This window comes from Dermacentor silvarum, chromosome 4 (assembly GCF_013339745.2).
Source record: "Dermacentor silvarum isolate Dsil-2018 chromosome 4, BIME_Dsil_1.4, whole genome shotgun sequence".
NCBI classification, from domain to species: Eukaryota; Metazoa; Arthropoda; class Arachnida; order Ixodida; family Ixodidae; genus Dermacentor; species Dermacentor silvarum.
In genome coordinates this window covers 164,755,829-164,777,747 of record NC_051157.2, presented here as the reverse complement: position 1 = coordinate 164,777,747, position 21,919 = coordinate 164,755,829, and the positions used below count along the sequence as shown (strand labels likewise).

General features: G+C 44.8%; 2 protein-coding genes across 3 annotated transcripts in view; both read right to left on the bottom strand.

Moving 5' to 3' along the window:
• LOC119450762 (venom metalloproteinase antarease-like TtrivMP_A) overlaps window positions 1–21,919 on the bottom strand; it is a 689,114-nt gene that overhangs the window by 250,903 nt on the left and 416,292 nt on the right. The window lies entirely within an intron of this gene.
• The window catches only part of LOC119450761 (venom metalloproteinase antarease-like TtrivMP_A), an 84,730-nt gene that overhangs the window by 34,728 nt on the left and 28,083 nt on the right, over window positions 1–21,919 (bottom strand). Inside the window, exons 7-9 of the mRNA XM_037714267.2 lie at window positions 11,662–11,736; window positions 5,775–5,920; window positions 825–874 (exon numbers count right to left, since the gene is read on the bottom strand). Of these exons, the coding sequence (XP_037570195.1) occupies window positions 825–874; window positions 5,775–5,920; window positions 11,662–11,736 (271 nt within the window). The remainder of the gene's footprint in view (window positions 1–824; window positions 875–5,774; window positions 5,921–11,661; window positions 11,737–21,919) is intronic.

Below are 21,919 nucleotides of genomic sequence, written 5' to 3'. Positions count from 1 at the left end.
TGAGAAAAAAGAATAATCGTAGAACTGTAGCACTGAGACAAAATGGAGCCATATTGAGAAATATGAATACAACAGGTTATACAAGTCACGAAAGGTACGTGCAGCAGTAACCTGATCTCGGCATATCATGGCATAAAGAAGCACCAGTTCGTGGTAAGCTGCGCGACGAAGCTATGCATTTTACATGTTTATGGTCAGAACTACATTTCAGTAACTACAGGGCAGAGTGAGTAAGAATTAAATTACTTGGCAGGCCTGCGCGATGTCAGTATTATGACACCACGCCCCACATTAAGGGACCGAAACGTTTTCATTTGATCGGTGCAACTTTAGCATTGATATCTACCTGAGGGCCATGAAAGGTTGTGCAATCGTGTAAAATGCTATAGGAGGGCTGCGAAAGGTTAGGAGAATCCAGAGAACGCCGCATGCTGCAAACAAAAGGAGGCCAAAAAAGACATCCTAGAAAGAGCGACTATATAAGCTTATTCATGGTAACATCTCCGACCATAATTGTACCCGTTAATTTACGAAAACAGAAAATGAAATGGGTTTCCTGATATTGTTGACATATTTGATGTAAAACGTACATGTCAAGCATTTATTAGTTTAGCATACAGCACTGCAGCAAAAAATTACATTCGTACTTTCTTGGCCCTAAATACCTAAAACAGATAATGCGAGTAAACAAAAATTTGCCTTCGTGTACTTTTCTCCTTCCAAAATGTTGCAGTCGTTATTTTAAGAGGCTTTACTTATGATACTGGGTATCCTTCTATAAAGAACTACTAGAAACACTGTTTGATGAAAAGGCAAAAGCTTACCTCCAATACTATGCTTCAACTCCTTGTTATCCCAGTAAGACATGTTCTTTCTGAAATACGACATGTGAAATAATGCAGTAGTGACAACTCGCCAGAAGCCATGAAACTAATTTGAGTGACTGGGAAATGATAATAAATTAGGCCTCATACTGGTTATTACTTGGTTTAAACCGACTTATTATATGTTACTCGTATGAACAAGCACCCAAACTCGCGGCTGGCTGATGCTCTTGGTATCGCGAGCTCAAATTAGCTATCGTAGTAATCCACACAGACACATAATATACACACCTAGTCCAACAATCAACGGTCATTTACGTGACTGCACTTTGGTAGTGAGAAATACTTTAGAACGAGCATCATGACAATTTTCACGACGGAGTTGGCGAGTTGGCTGAAGTGATGCAGTGACAACCTGGCAGTGGACAGGAGCACCATGAAAACGCTGAATGGGAGGCCTTGCCGATAAAGTAGCCTCATTGTCTTCTAACAGCTGCTCAAGATGACGCAGGAATTGAGAAAGCTCGCGGTCGCCAAGTTTTCGATCTGAAAAGGCTCACAGGTGGAACTTGCTAATACCGATGTAACCAGATCATGTTATAGCATTATCGCCTATATCTTTACAACGATGTGACCCATGCAGATAACGTTTATATGGTTGGGTAGAGAAAAAGAAAAAGGAGGAAACATTAGCCGATTATGCATGTGCTGCGTCCGCAGATAGCACATTTGTAGCGCCACGCGTTACGCAATCAAGAGCTGAATTTAGCCTTTACACCCAGCGTTGAGTGAGGCGTAGCTGGGCACATCCTTTCTTTATCCGAGCAGAAGTGGTCGGGTTTGGGGGAGCTCGCACTATCATAGTAGATATAACTCTTCTAACTCAAACAGGTGCGCATCAGGTGTTGTAAGATCTACAAATGTGTATTTTTGCTGCAAAATCACGCGCGTGGTTCTCCATGGCGCCCTGTGTGGGACACGTAAGATTTAGAAATGACACCAGTAAGTTCAGGGAGTGAGACACAGCGATACCCTAACCCTTTTAACAAGGCATAACGTGTCCTTCATGATGAGGTGCGCATGTGCACGAGCTCAGACACGACAGTTTTTCATCCTCGGAGTGCCCCCAATTGTTTGTAGGAGGCTGGTGTGTCTAACGGTGCACGGCGAATTGGCACCTGCTAACAATTACTACAACACGAAACACTGCAAGAGACACTGGCCACAGCAAATTAAGAGCCTTGAACTGAGCATTGGCTTCACGCACTGAGGAGTCCTCACATGGCGCATATGGTAATGTGCATTTAGACCAGATCGAATATCTGTCAAGGCGGTTTAATTGTGCCCAACACTGGATAAATTTTCAAGCATTTTTTTTCTCGTTAGAAAAGAGCAGATACCCAGCGGCACACACGCCGTGACGCATTGTTGAGTCAAAGAGGACCACTGAAGTGCCGCACATACCCATTGATTTCACTTAGCGTGGAAGACGATCATCGAAGAACGGAGCACACCAGTGGCACATACCCAATGTGCCAATTTGGTGTCTTCTTCTTTCTTGAGTTTTACGTGCCAAAACCAGTTCTGATTACGAGGCACGCCGTAGTGGAGGGCTCCGGATTAATTTTGACCACCTGGGGTTCTTTAACGTGCTCTACAACGCAAGCACACGGGCGTGCTTGCCAATTTGGTGTCAACGACGTAAATTTAAAACACACACTCTCAACGTGGCACAAAGCCAGCGACCCACGTTAACGTCAAATGGTTTCATTGAAGAGTGCAGATACCAATAGTCAGACGATCGGTTTCCAACCTGTTTTCCTCAGAACAGCATCCCGATGCTACGGCATTAGGCCACATAGTATATAACACACTGTGATCCATGTTCGGCGGAAGACGGTAAAAGGCAGCCCGACAGCCGATAGTTCCCTAAAAGTGCGTGAAGGACCCTAAGAATGTTATTCACATGAAAAGCCTGGTCGAGACAGGAACGCAATAAATGCTTCAAAATAACTTGCACACAGCAAACTTGTTGGTATAGCCTCAAGAGCAGAAGAAAGGAGTTTATGATCATTTCTCTCCGCTTGTCGCTTGGTAGTCTGTCCATCAATCTATTTATCTTGAGCCGTTTTCGCCGGCAACTTCGGCCCCTGGGTAGTGCGTGATTTAGTGGCTAATGCAATAGGCTGCTGTGCTGAGGAAACGGGGTTCAAAGCCAACCATCAGACAATTTTCGTCACGGAGTATGTAACTGGGAGTATGTACCTCTTCACAGTGCACCTCTTGGACGCCAAATTAGGGCAATGGGTATCTGCATTAGGCGTCGTTCGCTGTTCTATGAACATGTTTGATGCCCTGTTGGAGCACTGAGTAAGCGCCACCCGGTTTGTGCTGCTCTTCTGTGCCTCGAGTTCGCGCGGCAATTTTGCGTGTATTCGTGGGCATCTTTCACGCTCGGAAAAACACTTTTATGTAGCATGTATTCAGCAACAGAAAGCTGTATAGGGAGTTTTTATGGTGCTTTATAATTATAAATTTCTCATGGATACCTTTATTGTAATTATAGTATTTGAGAAGTTGATTAAATAATTAAGACTAACTATGTAATTAGGCGGAATACAAGAAATAATCTGAGTATCACGGCAAACAAGATTACCTTGGTTCTGCCAAGCTACGTTGCATTTGTACATTTTTAAATGTAAGTGCATGATAGTTGGGACACCTTGTATATCCTATTCTTAGAAACGGTAGATTTGTAGAGCGGCTTTGCCTGGCTGCTGAGCACGAGGTCGCGGGATCGAATCCGGGCCACGGCGGCCGCATTTAGATGGAGGCGAAATGAAAACACCCGTGTTCTTAGATTTAAGTGCACGTTAAAAAACCCCAGCTGGTCAAAATTATTCCGGTGTACCCCACCACGGCGTGCCTCACAAACAGATCGCGGTTTTGGCACGTAAAACCCCATAATTTATTTAAATAATTTTTAACCTTCACGTGTGGTTTCCCGATTACTCACAGTTCACATTAAAATGTGTTCGCGTACACGCGGTCAAAAATTTTGAAATGGCTAAGTGATTGCTCGCCTGCTGTTTGATTCCCGATTCAGCAAGAAAACTCCCGGTGCCCGCCTATTATTTGACGTTTGATTTCGCTGCTATGGAAACTAACTTTGCTCGAGTATATGTTGTAGCACTCTTCAATGCAGCACACTAAACAAACTGGTTTATTGTGGGCGAACTTGTGCCCGGAAACTTAAGACTAAAGCACAGTCACACAATCTTCAAGCAGAGTTAACAGGGTCACGTTCCACAGTGAACCACGTCCGTAGATAGAGCACAAGCGCAGTCGCGTGCACGAGAGACACGCGCTGTCTCGCCATGTGCGAGGCGTTGCTGGTGCTCTTCTAACGGCGGTGCGATGAGACGCCTGGAAGGATACTTCGCGAAAGTGCTCGTAACTGGTACGTGGAGAGTTCTCTGCGGCAGTACGCCCCATCCGAAAACGCATCGTCCCGATGCGTGTGAAACAAGTTTCATATACAGAAGCGTTTTCGTTACCTGTCGAAGTACAGCTTCATGCGGACTACGTGTAAGACCTCCGCAAGGTTGTGGCGCTTTGATAGCTTTTGTCGATGAGGAATTATTTCGTAATTCAGGTCACCTACTCGGCGAATAACTTCGTAAGGACCACAGTATCGGCGAACGAGTTTTTCAGACAGACCGCGACGACGCACTGGTGTCCATACCCACACTTTATCGCCTGGCTGGTACTGAACTTCTCTGCGAAGCAGGGTGTAGTAGCTTGCGTCCGTACGTTGTTGCTGGCGTATACGGAACCGTGCCAACTGCCGGGCTTCTTCAGTTCGTTGTAGGAAGTCGTTCACGTGGTATGGGTTGTTGTTGTCAGCATCTACTGGTAACATAGCATCCAGTGTGGCTGTGACTACGCGGCCATAGACCAGTTGAAATAGAGTGACTTTAGTGATCGCTTGAACATCCGTATTATAGGCGGAAGTAGCGTAGGGCAAAATTGAGTCCCATGTCTTATATTCTAGATCGACATACATGGACAGCATGTCGGCCAGGGTTCGGTTTAGGCGTTCCGTCAGGCCGTTTGTTTGGGGATGGTATGCAGTGCTTTTCCTGTGACTGATGTGAGTCATCTTCATCAAATACTACCTAAGTATCTCGCGCTCGCATGGGGTGACACCGCGCTGACCTGCACTCTTATCGAAGTTCAACATGTGAGTATATTTCTGCAAGCGGTGACGGTAACGTTGTGCTGTTGCTGTAAGTCTAGCAGTCAGTACCTGCAATTGGCTATCCAGCACTAGCGGTAGAACTTGTGCTAGGGTTGCGAAAAGGTGCGCATGCCGAACGTTCATATGTTTCTTTTCATTTCATTTATTTACTCTCCGGGTTGTTCGGCGTTACTGAGAGGAGTGGGTAATGGACAAGAATGCATGTGTAGTAAGCAGAATAATTAAGCAATAATACGTAATTAATTAAGAAGCTCGCACACAATCTCCTCTGACACACTGGGCACTCTGTCACAGTGGTTTATTTCACGACAGAGCGTGTCTTTCCTCTGCTCTTCCAAATTCAAATAGCGCTAAGACATTCCTAGCCTCTGAATGAAAGGTTACGGGCGCGGTGCTTGGCAGCTGGTGCTGCTTGATCTCGATTCACAAAGTGTTCAATGGCGGCGGGCCTGTGGCAGCCCTTGGTGCATGGTGCACAGACTATTCGCTGAAAATATCTATAGATAATGTATTATATCTGCTCAAGTGGAACATGAGTATAAGTAAGAACGTGCGATATAGATCCGTATATATTGTAATTGGTGTGTTTTCAGTTCAATACTGCGTAGCCAGAGTAAAAAAAAAAGATTTAAGAAGCCATTTAGAAGTGTCCACCCAAAATATGTTTGATGCAGTCGTGTCATACATACCCTGTAAGCAGAAATATAATGTCAGAAGTGGCAAAATAACTTTTCTGTGCGACAAAGTTTTTAAAATTGTCTATTGTTTGTCCATAATTAATATTCTTTGTTGCTTGATAACCAGATATTTCCACCATGTAGGATTCGTCAGAACGCTGAAATAAACAGAACATGCGTTCGGAATGAAGCAAGCTCAGCGCCATATACATATATGAGGACCGTGAGAAATAATGATCAATACTGTTATAGATGAATCCATGAATGCTGTGAGGTTCATAGTTTTGCCAGCAGGAGTTCTTCAGAAAGTATAGCTGGATATGCATGCTGGGCGTCTAAATGCTTCTTGCCTTCTCGCATATTTATATTCCATAAAATTGGCAGTGTGCTAATACGACAAATGTTCGAAAGTGTGCTAATACGACAATACGACAATTGTTCGAGTAATTAGAAGAAAGTGACGAGTTCTGGCTTTATTGCGATTATCGTGTTTGACCCAATTTACGGAAGTCCCGGAGTTGGGCTCTGTTCACTGCCACTTATAAAGGCGATATAACTAGTAGGGCAGTTTTTCATGGGGCAAGGCATCATCTTGATAAACAATTATACATAACTAGCAGACTCGACCTCATTGTGCCACACAGATACACTGAGGAGTTTCCAGGGATTGCAAAGAATGAACGGTAGCTTCTTTTTTGACATTTACACAATTTAATGCAAATGAACCAAATTAATAAACGGAACATCGCGCCATCTTTGAAAATATTTATATATTAACTGCTCAGGTGCCCGATGTTGTTAGCTACTCTTCGTGAAGATTTTTCAGCCCCGCTCATCCAGTTGAATGTCTAGTAGGGAAGAGGTATTGCTGCTGATTTCGTCGGCACACAAAAAGTTGATCGGGTGCGGCAATTTTATTCAGATAGCAATCCAAGCGAATTTCTGCCGTCGCCGTTGTCGTCGCGGGGAGTTTCCGTATAAAGTCTAACGGCGATAAAACCGTGACCGCGCGCCGTACGCTGTGTGTGCAAGTAGAAGCGTACAAGGGTGAGCCGGCAACCGCAGCTTAATCTCGCGCATTCGAGAGAGGAAGGCGTTCGGAAGCGCCCGGAAGCGCCCGGTCTTCGTTCGCTCGCGGGGCACGGGGAGGAAGCGACAGAGACGGTGGAAGTGGGGAGGGGGGGGGGGGGTGAGTTCTGCTCTTGCGGCTGCTGCTGACGGAGCTGCCGCGCGGGCACCGTATCTTGAAAGCGATCTGCTATTTGGCCGAAGTGTGAGCCCGCGGGGCCTCATCTTCAAAACGATCGGCGATTGGTACAAAGTACCCGCGCCGAGTGCCGGCAGCTTCATATGCGCGGTGCTTTCGACGTTCGCGTTGAAGCGAGACGAAAGACAGCGCGAAGGTCAAACTCCAGCGTTTTGACGAGTTTCCGCGGTCATCGAGCAAGATGTGTCCCTGTTTACCTGTGTGCGAGTCACACCGTGCTTGTTTATTTAGTTAGTAATCGAATATTTACAGCTTTATACGGCCTATAAAACTACTATCCCTACTTCGTATAGCTGTCTACCAATTTGATATCGCAATTGATGCTTCCCCTTTCGGGCGAAACTGCGACTTTTTTCTTGATGGTTCATGAAATTGACAACTAAGTCTTGCCGTTGCATTTCCATCGACAGATACCGAAGTTCAGGAACAGTGGATATTGTGGCTGTGTCCTACTACGATAGCGAGAAGGATTCCGCGCGAGAACGGTCCTCAATATCTCATAATTTTGAAAACTAGTAGGTGGACAAGCTCAGAACTTCTACTGAATGGTCTTCATCTGCTCGATATGTTGAAGCAAGTAGAGACCCCTTAAGGTATGCTGGTTGCGTTCTTAGCCCAGCACAAGTTTCTAATTGGAACCGGTGTGAAAATCCACTAAAGCGAATGAGGAAGCTACGAGACACACGATGCAAACCACTGTCTGGCTCGTGAAATTGTTGCCCAATCAGCGACGCTGCTATGTAGGTTTGCCCAAGCGCAGGTTGCATGTACAAAACGAATACCTGTTCGCTACGTAAACGGTAAAACCAACCTCGCTCTAGCAAAAAGCTAATGATAGCGTAACTTTTCTAAAAAAGTACTGCCATTCTTCGCAAGTGGCTCTCCTCTATCAAGAGCCCCGATGCTGGAGCGCAAATAGGGGCTGTACAGAGGGCCCACGATGCAGAGGTCGGGCATGGCCTGACTGTCTCGACATGGGAGCGGCCCGCAGCGCGCTGAGTCGCCTACCTCAGGACTTTCATTGAAGTTTTGCATCCATCCATGCATTCATTCTTATGGAAAACAAAAACAGGGAAACTATGAAAAGCATTCAGCATGCCTTCAACTATGGAACGGTCACGCATATTTAAGCCATGGTTCATTCTGAAAACTACAGGTTCATTCAATAAAAGTTACGTAGTCGTTCGAATCGTTGCGTGTGTGTGCTACGTCTTTGCCTAATAGCTGGCAATTGCCTAAACATTTTGGCAGATGTATGATAGCCTTTTCGGGCTTCTGTATTTTTTCATCGTACCGCTGTTTTACAGCAAATGTCCGATTCTAAAATACTATCACTCCGCAAAAAAAAAGATCAATGTGTGTATGTTCTCGTTTACGTAAACGTGTTAGCAGTCCAACGTTAGAATGGTTTGTTATCTTGTCTGTATGTGGTGTTACTACTCTTCTCCCTTCCCCATTTCTGTTCTACCAAGGTTGTTTACTGGAGATGAAAAAATTGGCTCTGGCTTAACTCAGTTATTCCTGGGTTTCCGTAGCGAGAGGTATGATTAATGTTATTGTTTAGCTTGGTTCTCTCTATGGTTACATCTTTATTTAGTTTCGTATGTCTGAGTGTTTAGGTTTGGTTGGTACCTCTTGTTAAGTTATCGTTACATTAAAGACTAGACATTTTTAAAGTGTAACGCATTTATTAAAAAAATTAACTATGGGGTTTTACGTGCCAAAACCACGATATGATTATGAGGCACGCCGTAGTGGGGGACTCCGGAAATTTGGACCAACTGGGGTTCTTGAACGTGACCTAAATCTAAGTACACGGGTGTTTTCGCATTTCGCCCCCATCGAAATGCGGCCGCCGTGGCCGGGATTCGATCCCGCGACCTCGTGCTCAGCAGCCCAACACCATAGCCACTGAGCAACCGCGGCGGGTAACGCATTTATTTTGAAGGTCTTCATCTTGTTGTTTCTCAATTGCCACAAAGACGGCCGGATGGTCGGTGAGGCGGGAGGATAAAGAGTTATCGTGCGGTGACTTCAACACATTTCGGGTGCTATCCTCCTCTGAATCCACTCACCTGGTCGCTTCGTATTCACGACGCTTCTCGAGGCGTACAGCTCGTTCTTCCCCCGTCTCATCGGCTCGCTGCCTCCTCTTGGTTTCATTCCGACGACGAAGCCTATCTTCTTTCAGTCTCTCCTACTCACTTTCCATATCTGCCGACGAATCCCACCGAGCCGCCCCTTCTCTATATATGATGCAACGCCGACTCCTCCTCTGTTGCTGCAACGCGGTTTCCCCGGCTCCTCCTCCGACGTCATGCCAGATTGCTAGCGAGCGGCGCTGCCAGCTGCAGCGGTTCTTAGGCAACGGCTCAGCTCGCGGTGCGACCACCGGATACAGCGAAACGGTGAGAATACGGCCAATGTAGCTCTCGCTACAAAAACTGTTAAAAATTATTTGTAGGTTTTGCTTCAGTTGTCTCGCTGAGGCTACAACTACGGGACCAAATAGCATGACTTGCAGGCTGGCGCATAACTTCGGTAATATCTTTATTCGCTCTTTGATATTCTTTGTGTCCCGATAATAACAGTCCTGCAAGTGTTACATATGTAAACCATCTAGCCTAAAGCGTTTCCCAGAGAAAGTATGATTATCGCTGGAATGCGAGTTCGGTTGTGCAGACATGTATTCGGTTGTGCAGAAAATAATCGGTTGTGCAGACATGTATTCTCCATTAGCTTAATCTTTTCTAGCCTCACAGGACGCGTCACAAAATCATGGTTTCCTTGCGATGAAGGAACGCTAGCTGATGAAGACGAAATTTGAATGTCGCTTCATTCAAAAGAATTATTTTTGGTGAATGATTGCTGTGTGGACAACATTATTATAATTATTGTATTATCACACTAATATGAATCAAATATTGCATATTACATTAATATTTTCGAAGAAACATTAACCTCACTTGAAAGTATAAATGATATAGTTCGCTAAATACCAGACGCAGACGCACATTACGCCAAACCTAGCCGTGAGGCACAGCGCCTAATGCGTCCACCTCCTTTAACAATTGCTTTGTGCTTCTTACATGCGGTGGTTGCTTAGCGGCTATGGTGTTGCGCTGCTAGGCACGGCGTCACGGGATGAAATCCCGGCCGCGGCGGCCGCATTTCGATGGGGCCGTAAAGAAACATAGGCCTGCGCGGCAAACGCAGCACAGTCACAGCACAAGCAGGTGGAGCGGCTCAAGAGTTGCTCCAATTTTGGCACCACGCACAGCAGGGTCTTCGCGACAGTCTCTTCGCCTCGTTTTGACGAGAACGATCGGAACTACCAGCCCGGCGTCGACGGCGAGCTGCGGCGCGTAATGCTCTCTGCACAGCAGTCTGCTGAGCCCGATGATGCCTGGCCGCGCAGGTCTGTGACGTTTGCAGGCACCTTAACTAGATGGCGCCACTATACTTGCGGAGGCTGGGGATCGCGTTTTTTTTATTGCGTGCCTCGTCTGTATGGTATCTCGTCGTCTGCGCCTGTGCATGCTGCGTTTGCAGGCACATTAACTAGATGGCGCCACCATACTTGTGGAGGCTCGGATCGTCTGCGCCTGCCTTTAAAGCGCACTTTTCCGCTGCTTGATAGCAAGCGCTGGCGTGGCTCAGTGGTAGAGTATCTAGCTCCCACGCAGGGGGCGCGGGTTTGATCCCGGCAAGAACCGATTACTTTTTTCGCATTTCCAGCGATAGCGGTTACGATCGCCGGACGCCATCGGCTGCGGGCACCATCGCGAACCGAAACGGCTATTGGAATGAGCCCATAACAGCTTACGCTGTAAAAACAACACTATGGTGTGCTTCATAATCAAATCGTGGTTTTGACACTCAACACCCCAGAATACATCCTTGGCTTCCCCTCACTCAGAAAGCTGATGATTTCAAAGATGTGGAGTTAAGAAAAAATTTGTAGACAGCTATATGAAGTAAGGATAGTAGTTTTATCGGCCAGGTAAAGTTCTAAATATTCACTTGCTAACTAAATAAACAAGCATAGTGTCACGCGTGCACAGGTAAACATGAACACATCTCGCTCGATGACCGCGGGAGCTCGTCAAAACGCTGGAGTGGCAAATCACGCCAGCGGCAGCGAGCAAACTGACCTTCGCGCTGGCGCTCGCTTGAACGTGAACTAAACGTCGAAAGCGCAGCGCACACTAAGCTACCGGCACTCGGCGAATGCCTTTTGGCCCATCGGAGATCGCTTTGAAGATGAGGCCGCCGCGGGCGCACACTACAGCTGCGTTGCAGATCGCTTTCAAGATAGCTCTGTGAGCGGCAGCCGCGTTAAGAGGACGGGCCCTCCACCCCCTCCATCCTCCCGTCTCCGTCGCCTCATCCGCGTTCCTCGCGCGCGAACGAAGAGCATGCGCTTCCGGCCGCTTTCCTCTGTCGCGTGCGCGACAGAGGCTGCGGTTGCTGGTTCAACCTCGCACGCCTTCACTCGCACACACGACGCATGGCGCGCGGCGACGGCAAAAATGCGCTTGGAGTGTCCATATAATTGCTATCGCAATAATAAATACCACATGATAGCCCGATGTCAGAACACAAACGTGAAATAATGGTATAAAACATTACCCTTGTCGTCACAGTGATTCCAACAATGGTCAGTTGCACCCTTGGCTGGACCATACTTCGGTAGCGTAGATTAGCCTGTAACAAAAGAATAGATGATGCTACGCACGGTAGTATTATATGCAACAACAAATATGTATAATGGTAGCCGAATGTTTGTAAACACGTACCTGATCAGTAATTATTCAGCTGCTCACTACACTGTGACAATATTACGAAAAGAAATGGACTTCTCTTAATATCACCACCATAATAAGCGTACCTTCTAAAAAAAAACAAATACCTCTATCATATCTCTTTGGCTAATCTTATGTTGTGTCTTTTTACTTAATCTATGCCTGCCAAATTTATTTATGTGATCACACCACCTAAACTCTCTCGCTGTACACTGTCATGGATTCCGTTTCTTCACTAGACCACAATTATCTGCTTCACACATTGCCAGATGAGCCTAATTCCAGCTCTTCCTAATCTCCACTAACGTATCAGCGGTGCAGGTTTTATTGAATTTTATTCACTGTCATTACGCTCCGCCATTTGTTTTCAGTATTGCCGAGCGCCCCGCAGCCTCTGAGTCCTGCTCGAAATTATTTTACATTACAACGCTTTCGTAAAAGAATGGAAGATGGTGTAAAGCGAGAACATTGGTATGAGTACAAAATAGTGTAATGACATAAACTCGCCTAGTATTTGGTAGTTAAAAATTGACTCGCCATCCCGCCCTGCAATTGTGGATGTCCAGCAAAGCTGTTGCAAAACCACTGCACCTGCTGATCGCTGTATGAAATGTTTCATTACTTAAGAGCCCTAACTCTGCGTGGCTTACCCATAGCAGTGCTATGGGTGCAATGGGGGTGGTTCAGCCTGCATGGAAATTATGGGAAGTACACGGATTTGCCTAAACTTGGGCCTTCTGTTTTCAAACGGCTTTCGTGACTTGTAAACTCGTAATATTCAAGAAGTTACTGTTTATTAACTGAATATATAAACCATTAACAAAAGCTTTCAACTGCAGGATTCGAACACAGGACCTACAGCACCGAAGCCCCATATCGAAAGTATTGGGCACGGACGCACACATCGAGAAGAGGCATAAAGCGCCCTTACGAATTTCTCGCGGGCTAGTCATCAAATATATGGTTCGGATGCGTGTCTTGTTCTTGTTTCATTATTTAAACAAATGCTGTTCTGTACGTTGAATGCGTGAGTGTAAAGAATGTGTGCACTTTTTCATTCACTTTGCTGAGTGCTTGAAGCTTGCTTCACCTTGGCCGGGAGTGGGCCCGGTATTGCACTACCTCCGCGATCGGCCCACATTTTTGCTAACGGAAGCAGACACGGAAATTCTGACCAACCAGAGGCTAACAGCTTCGCTGCCAAAAAGCCACAGACGAGGTAAAAGTATACTGTGTCATATGTACACACAGATGAGGATCATATCTGAGAGCTCAAATCCCAACACACCGTGCTAAAATGAAGTATACTGGTGCGACATTTTCCAAAGCGTGGAGGAACCAGCTGTGTTGCTTATATCGTTGGGAAGCTAGCTAAAGATGCGAATGGCATGGTGCAGTGCAGAGAGATTCGTTAAAAGTACTTGACCGAGCAAGATGAGCCTTAAATCTAGGAATACAAAGCGAGCTCATTTTCCGACATCGTGGTAAATCACGTGGGAATACCTAATAAATCTGCGACACTGGAAGTAAGGCGAACATGATATATATTTTACTTAAACAAAAGTGAGAACTTGGTAGTTTCGCACTCATAAATGGCATAAATTGCACAGATTCTTTCCGAGCTCCCTTTATTATCTAAAATTAGATAATCACGATGATGTGGCCATATAGATGTATCATATACCAGCTGTAGCTGAAAGAAATGTTAGGTGAACACAAATTTCTGTACACCTGATGAACAGTTTCTCGATAAGCTGTATATGCCTTCGAGGTTTGGGTACTTTAGGACAATTCATGTTAGTGTTGGTGAAAGATGAAAGGTGTAAAAAGTACTGCGTTTTTAAATAAAACATAGGACAGAACATTTTGTGAAATTCAAGGAAATTAAGATAGGCAGATAGTAATTAAGGCTGTAGGATTGACACCTACCTTGTTAATCAAAGAAAAATTGTAGGACGCTTAAGCTTCACTTTTAATAGTGGAACGCGATAGGATTCAAAGGTCCCTGAGTGCTTCTCACGCTTGCCGACAACTGCAGCTTAAGCACCCGTAATGGTGACCGGGAAACACTGGCGGCGAACGCTATGCACGGAGGCGAGCTTTCTGGTAGAAACGGGGCCTCTTGCGTGGGGCGATCCCGGAGATAATGCACAGCCGCGCCAAAAAGAAATTGCATAATTTTCATGTTTCCGTTTTTGTTTCGTACTTTTAATATTTCAGTCTGAGAAGATTTAACATAAAAGGCATGCGCTGTGGCTGTTTTGTTTCATGACATTTGTTTGTGGATTGTGATTCTCAAAATACCGAGGAAAAGCATTGCCAAGAATGCAAGACAAGGTATCAGCAACAATAATGATAGAATGGTGCGGCAATATAACCCGCATATATCGCATGTCATATAAGAAGGCGTGGCATATACTTGTCCTTAAATATATTCAGAGGGCCTGCGTGTTTGGGGATGATTTTGTTGGCCACCCGCCGACATCGCACACCGATGCCGGTTGCCGACGCCGGATTTTCTGCGACACGGGGCCCTTAACGCTCTCGCGTTAAAATGTGCGGCGCAAACTCTAATGCATAACAAAACTGTGCTCTACGCCGATTAATTTTGTAGCAGCAGCAAAAAGCTAATGGTCAGTTAAAACCGTAATAGAAGAATATCTGACAAGTAAAATGTAGGCCCCTGTGCGAGCAAACCGTGAATGGGAGCAAACAGTCAAGGAGATAAAGTAAATCATTCCATTAGGATGCTGCCACAAAATAAAATAAATAACCTTGCACTCGGCCGCGCAACGCTTGAAACAGCGAAGCTGGGCGATCGTAGGCCAGAATTTCCGGAAGTGCGCGCGCATTTTCATCTTATTACTCATGATGATGATAATTTCTTTTCGGGCGTCTCGGACTTGCGGCCGTCGCTGCGCGTTGCATTGCGCAGCTTGCAACACCAACGCCGCGTTCCAATGCCGACACCGCGTTCCAGACCCGCTCCGTGAATGCGTCTCTCTCTCTCTCTCGATCTCATAGCGCGCGAAACCGCTTCACGTCGCAGAGCACGATCGTGTATACGAACGCGCCAGCTGTGGACGAAGACGACGACGCTCGAACGCAATCATATGGTTCGCATAAATGCATGCTCTGTAGGCGTGGATGTATAGCCTTACTGGATGTATAGCCTAGTGCAATAAAGAAAAAAAAAGGATGTGTAGCCTTTTGTGTACAGGCGGTACGCGGGTTCGAATGCCAGCTCGGTAAGAAAGTTTCGTTTCTTTTCTTTCTTGGTAGTTTCTTGCTACGCACCACAAATTACGGCTGGCTTAAACAGCTTCGCTGCTAAAAGAGACTAGTGGTTATGAGGGCGCGACTCAAGCGAAAGTGAAAAAAGCAGACTAAGGGTCGAGTAAGTCGAAATTATAGCAGCGACAGACTTCACAGTGAGTGGCGAAGCAGAGACATAATGAACGATGTGAGGTGTTCAGCAAAGGGAATTGGTTGGATGTTACTGAAGGTCACACGATCGCTCATCAATACGAAAGACAAAACACTTGGAGGATGCTTGAAAGGAAGCAAATTTAGCTCGAGCCCAACTCCAATACCGCCTTTCAAATACATGTAAAACGCAGAAACGCCTTTCTGAAATAATCAGTGGGCCAATATTAATTACATTTGTTGCACTTAAAAGAAAAAGTTAATTTCTAGTCAGTGTTGGAAGCGGAATTTTGATTTAGGACTTGCATTCTTTAAATCCTATTTCAAAAAGTGGTGAGTTTGAAATAAAAAATAGAGAACTAATTTTGCGAATTCATAACTCTGCACTAGAAGAGATATCGCAGTAATGTAAATTGCGTAGATTAGAGCATCCAAAGAGGACAAATTCGACATGTCAATTGATAACTTATGTGAAAGCATTACATTGTTTACAAGGATTTTGCTAAAGATCCATTCGCAAATTAGTGCTCTATTTGAGAGCCATGTATAATATTAAAAATCCAAGATTAATTTATTTCTCCAAGTGACAAAGGTCCTGGACAAAAAGATACCTTGAAAACATCTTGACGTGGTCCGGGGAACGTTTACAAAATGGCAGCACGAAGGAAAAAAAAAGTTTGTACAATTCCACGTACATCATGAATTAGTCAACCGTACACAATGCAGGATTACAAATAAACTAAATGTGAAACAACAGCAAAAAGAAAATATTCAATTCAGTGAGATTTAAAAAGCACTGTATAGCAGAAACAAAAGGCTTACAACATAACTGCAATTCGACACTATGATATAGTAAATAAAGTTCAATCAGAATACACATTGTTCTTTTTTTTTTCCTTTTATACCGTGGCAAAAAAACGTACCCTAATTTTGGTTTCAGCACACCACATGCTATTATAAATTTATGAGCAATTGTCTTTTTGCTTATGTTCACATTTTCTGTGTAGCATTTGTTAGTGTTAAGGGTGTTAGGAACCAGGAAACGCAACATTTGGAAGCCATACGTTGTGAGAAGGGCCATTTCTCTTTGCGTCTGATGCTTGTATTCATGTGCGTTATTGTCGCCGATGAGAGTTGTATCATGAAGTTGGCCCGATGTATAGCTCAAGTTATTCACAGCGCGAAGTATGGTAAAGCTCACTAGATGATGGATTCCAGATATTTTACCTTTAATACACAAAGGTCTGTTATGAGTTAGGTAATCTGAGCCAGAAACTGTGCCGATAGCTTTTTTTTTTTTTTTGCAGAAGTAGCACTTGGTTTAGATGAATGTGAGCCGCAGTGCCCCGCACAAGATGAGAATAGCTTATTTGAGAATGAAATAATGCATGATATATTATTTTTACTTACACGGGAAACAAGTCTCGACCTCGCAAAAGAGCTCCTACAGATTTTGACAAGTTGAGAGAAAGATAACGCAAGGGATCAGCCCATTTAACATGTTCGTCAAATATTGCGCCAATATATTCAAATTTACTATGATTTCGATGACGTAGTCTCCACAAGCAGTGGGATCGATATCATACCGTTGCGACTTATTGAATAAAAAATAACCGCGTTTGTTTTATTAAAATTAAACGTTAAGCTGTTTACTTTTACATGTGACCAGTTATGGGCGCTTTTTCAGTTTCAACATAAAAATAAACTAGTGTCGTCAGCGTATATAAAAAAATTGCTTTTTCTGTAGATATGGACAAGATCGTTCATATACACGTTGAAAAGAAGCGCCCCTCAGTATTCAAAACTGGAGCTACAACCATCGACATCTACAGATTGCTCCCGTTTTTCAAGGTATGACCTTATCAGCTTAAGCGAATTGACTCTTATACCGTACGCGTAAAGTTTATCGAAAAGAATGTCATGATTAATACAGTCCAATGCTTTGTTAAAATCAACAAAAATGCCCAGGGTTAGAGGGTTATTTTCAATGTCCTGCACAAATACTTCTTTTTGTTTAAGTAGCGCTGATTCCATAGATAAGCCTTTTCTAAAACGAACTTGGAAAAATGTAAATCGGCGGTCATCAGTGACAAAAATTTCCAAACGCTTAAGCAAAATTTGTTTCTAGAGGTTTCGAGAAGATTGACAAAATCAATATTGGTCGATAGTTGCCCATGGGCGCTATAACGTAAAATGATTCCAAACTGTTTTGATTCCATTTTCCGCAACCAACCTCCACGATTGGTCAAAACATTTTCGGGCCACTCCCAACTTCGCCTGTCTGTCACGCGACGTCACGAAAACCGCGATAGCTCCCCATCTGATATAACATGTACACACTGATTATGCATGATTAAACAGCACAAAAGAAAAATAATCATTCCTGAGTCGACGCCTTTTCACCATTAGCCCTCTGCTATTGGTCCAATGTTTTCTGTCTACGCCCACTTCGCCTGTCTGTCACGCGACGTCCCAAAACTGCGAAAGCTCACCACGTCAAAGTGACGTGTACGCGAAAAAAAAATGCATTAATATGCCGAACAAAACTGAAAATTTTTCTGAATAGCCACAGACTGCCCCGTTCCGAAAGGAATAGAAGATGGCTGCCCGCCTATCGCTCAGGCCCTCGCGACTAGTGCCTGCCGGTAAGCATGTATTTATTTGTGCATGATAAACCTTTTTGCGTGCCAGTAAAACGTTATCGAGCCCTTTCGGCATGAATACGACATCGCTCTTCCAACTCTTCCTTGCTGAGGATCCATTTTAGCGGTATTCTTATCCTTCCGTTGCACGCCGCCGCGATTTTCTACCATCCACCGCAAGCTAAGTAAGGCGAAGCGGACCAATCGGAGAAGCCGGCACCACCCTCTTCATGCGGTTATCTATTTTCACTGTGCTGTCTCGGCCCCATTAAAACCCTCTCCACTAGAGCGTGCTCCTCGCCTCTTGTCAGCCAATTAGATAAGAAAAACTGCCGAGTGTAGACAATGTTATTGGTTTTGAAAGCGAACAAAGGTGACCTCCTATAAACTAGGAGAGTGTTTGATTGGGTTGATCAGACAACGCTGCGGGTCACCGCCCGATGCTTGCGTTGGTGGTTACGTAAATTTGACGTCAGGTGTTTGGAATCAAAACAGTTTGGAATCATTTTACGTTATAGCACCCCATGTCTTGTGTGGTCCCAGATTTATGGATAACAATCACTTTAGCTAGTTTCAGTTTGTCTGGGAAGGCAGAGCAGGATATCGATAGGTTAAATATTGTTACGGTGAAGGGAAAGAAGAAGGGGACAATAAGGGGAGGAAGACAGACTCTGGCCATTGCCTGAACGCCATATACTTCGCTTGTAAATATACATTCTTCTACACTCGTGGGCCTGCTTTCCTCCTGCAACATTTTGGTTACCTCTGTTACCTCGACGATGTGATTGTGTTTTCGTCGAACTTTGAGAGCCACCTGAGGCGCCTCACGACTATACCCTCCGTGTTTCGTAGAGCCGGCCTTCAGCTAAACTTCATTTCGGTCGCCGTGAAATTACCATGCTCGGCCATCTTGTAAACACCGCCGGAATCCAACCTAATCCACAGAAAGTTCACGCAGTGCGAAATTTTCCTGTACCTTGTTCGACAAGCGATGTCCGTAGTTTTCTAGGCTTATGCTCCTATTTCCGGCGATTTGTGAAAACATTTGCCTACATCGCTCGCCCTCTCATGACCTTCTTAAGAAAGATGTCTCTTTCTCTTGGGGACCACTGCAGGAGAAAGCCTTCTCTACCCTGATCGAGCGTCTTACAACTTCCCCGATTCTGTCACACTTTGACCCTTCTGCGCCCACTGAAGTACGAACTGACGCGAGTGGTTATGGCATCGGCGCTGTCCTCGCTCAACATCAACAGGGCCAGACCGTGTCATCGCTTACGCCAGCCGACTTCTTTCCACACCCGAGCGAAATTACTCCATCCCTGAGAGGGAATGTCTCGCGCTCGTATGGGCGGCGGCGAAATTTCGGCCGTATCTTTTCGGTCGGAGCTTCTGTGTCGTAACCGATCATCATGCCCTCTGCTGGCTCTCCTCTTTGAAGGACCCAACTGGACGACTTGCACGTTGGGCAATGCGTCTACAAGAATATACATTTTCTATTACGTATAAGCCAGGATTCTAGGAATGCAAGAGGAGAGATGTTAGTAGAATTCGCGGAAAGGAATAGGCTCCGAATAATGAATACCTTCTTCAGGAAGCGCAGCAACAGGAAGTGGACCTGGAAAAGCCCTAATGGAGAAACAAGGAATGAAATAGATTTCATACTCTCTGCCGATCCAAGCATAGTGCAGGATGTAGAAGTGTTAGGTAAGGTTAAGTGCAGTGACCATAGGTTAGTGAGGTCTAGGATTTCTCTCAATTTGAAGAGAGAGAGAGTGAAATTAGTCAAGAGGAAACAGGCCAACCTAGAGGCAGTAAGGGTAAAAGCAGACCAATTCAGGCTGGTGCTCGCAAACAAATATGCAGCTTTAGAACAGGAAGATGAAGATAACATAGAGATAATGAACGAAACCGTAACTAGGCTGATCTCAGAAGCAGCAATTGAAGTGGGAGGTAAAGCACCAAAGCAACCTGTAGGGAAGCTCTCCCAAGAAACAAAGGACCTAATAAAGAAACGACAAAACATGAAAGTGTCCAACTCAAGAGATCAGATAGAATTCGCTGAACTGTCAAAACTGATCAACAAGAAGAAAGTAAGGGATATTCGAAATTATAACGTGGGAAAAATTGAGGAAGCCGTAAAATATGGACGCAGCATGAAATCAGTAAGAAGAAAACTAGGCATAGGACAAGGTAAGATGTATGCACTGAAAGATAAGCATAGTAATATCATCAGCAATTTCGATGACATAGTAAAAGCAGCAGAAGAATTCTATACTGACCTGTACAGTAGCCAAAACAACCAAGCTTCTTCCATTCGAAATAGTGATGAACCGGATACTGAAGCTCCTTCTATAACTAGCGATGAAGTTAGAAGGGCCTTGAAAGACATGACCAGGGGAAAAGCGCCTGGAGAAGATGGAATAACAGTAGATTTAATCAAAGATGAAGGAGATATCATGCTTGAAAAGCTTGCGGCCCTTTATACGAAATGCCTCACAACTTCAAGTGTACCAGAGAGCTGGAAGAACGCCAACATTATACTTATCCATAAGAAGGGAGACGTTAAAGAATTGAAGAATTACAGACCCATTAGCTTGCTTTCAGTATTGTATAAAATATTCACCAAGATAATTTCCAATAGAATCAGGACAACACTTGACTTCAGTCAACCAAGAGAACAGGCTGGCTTCAGGAAGGGATATTCTACGATGGACCATATCCATGCCATCAATCAGGTAATCGAGAAATCTGCGGAGTACAATCAACCTCTCTATATGGCTTTCATAGATTATGAAAAGGCATTCGATTCAGTAGAGATATCAGCAGTCATAGAGGCATTGCGTAATCAAGGAGTGGAGGAGGCATACGTGAATATCTTGGCAAATATCTACAAGGATTCCACAGCTACCTTGGTTCTCCACAAGAAAAGTAGAAAGATACCTATCAAGAAAGGGGTCAGGCAAGGAGACACAATCTCTCCAATGCTATTCACTGCATGCTTAGAAGAAGTATTCAAGCTCTTAGACTGGGAAGAATTAGGAGTGAGGATCGATGGCGAATATCTCAACAACCTTCGGTTTGCAGATGACATTGTCCTATTGAGCAACAATGGAGAGGAATTACAACAAATGATTGAGGACCTTCATCGAGAAAGTGCAAGAATTGGGTTGAAGATGAATATGCAGAAGACAAAGATAATGTTCAATAGCCTGGCAAGCGAAGAAGAATTCAGGATCGCCAGTCAGCCTCTAGAATCTGTAAAGGAATATGTTTATCTAGGTCAATTACTCACAGGGGACCCTGATCATGAGAAAGAAATTTACAGAAGAATAAAATTTGGTTGGAGTGCATACGGCAGGCATTGCCAAATCCTGACTGGGAGCTTACCACTGTCGTTGAAAAGAAAAGTGTACAATCATTGCATTCTACCGGTGCTAACATACGGGGCAGAAACTTGGAGGTTAACAAAGAAGCTCGAGAACAAGTTAAGGACCGCACAAAGAGCAATGGAACGAAAAATCTTAGGAGTAACGTTAAGAGACTGGAAGAGAGCGGTGTGGATCAGAGAACAAACGGGGGTAGACGATATTCTAGTTGACATTAAGCGGAAGAAATGGAGCTGGGCAGGCCATGTAATGCGTAGGATGGATAACCGGTGGACCATTAGGGTTACAGAATGGATACCAAGAGAAGGGAAGCGCAGTCGAGGACGGCAGAAAGTCAGGTGGGATGATGAGGTTAGGAAATTCGCAGGCGCAAGTTGGAATACGCTAGCGCAAGACAGGGGTAATTGGAGATCGCAGGGAGAGGCCTTCGTCCTGCAGTGGACATAAATATAGGCTGATGATGATGATGATGATGATGATAAGCCAGGGCGCCTGCATAAAGACGCTGACTGCCTGTCCCGCAATCCCGTGGATCAACCGGACGATACTGATGCAGACTCGGACATCAGTATTCTGTGCCTCTCCGGCTTTCTCCATATTGGCGACGAGCAAGCCAAGACCCCTGTTCTGC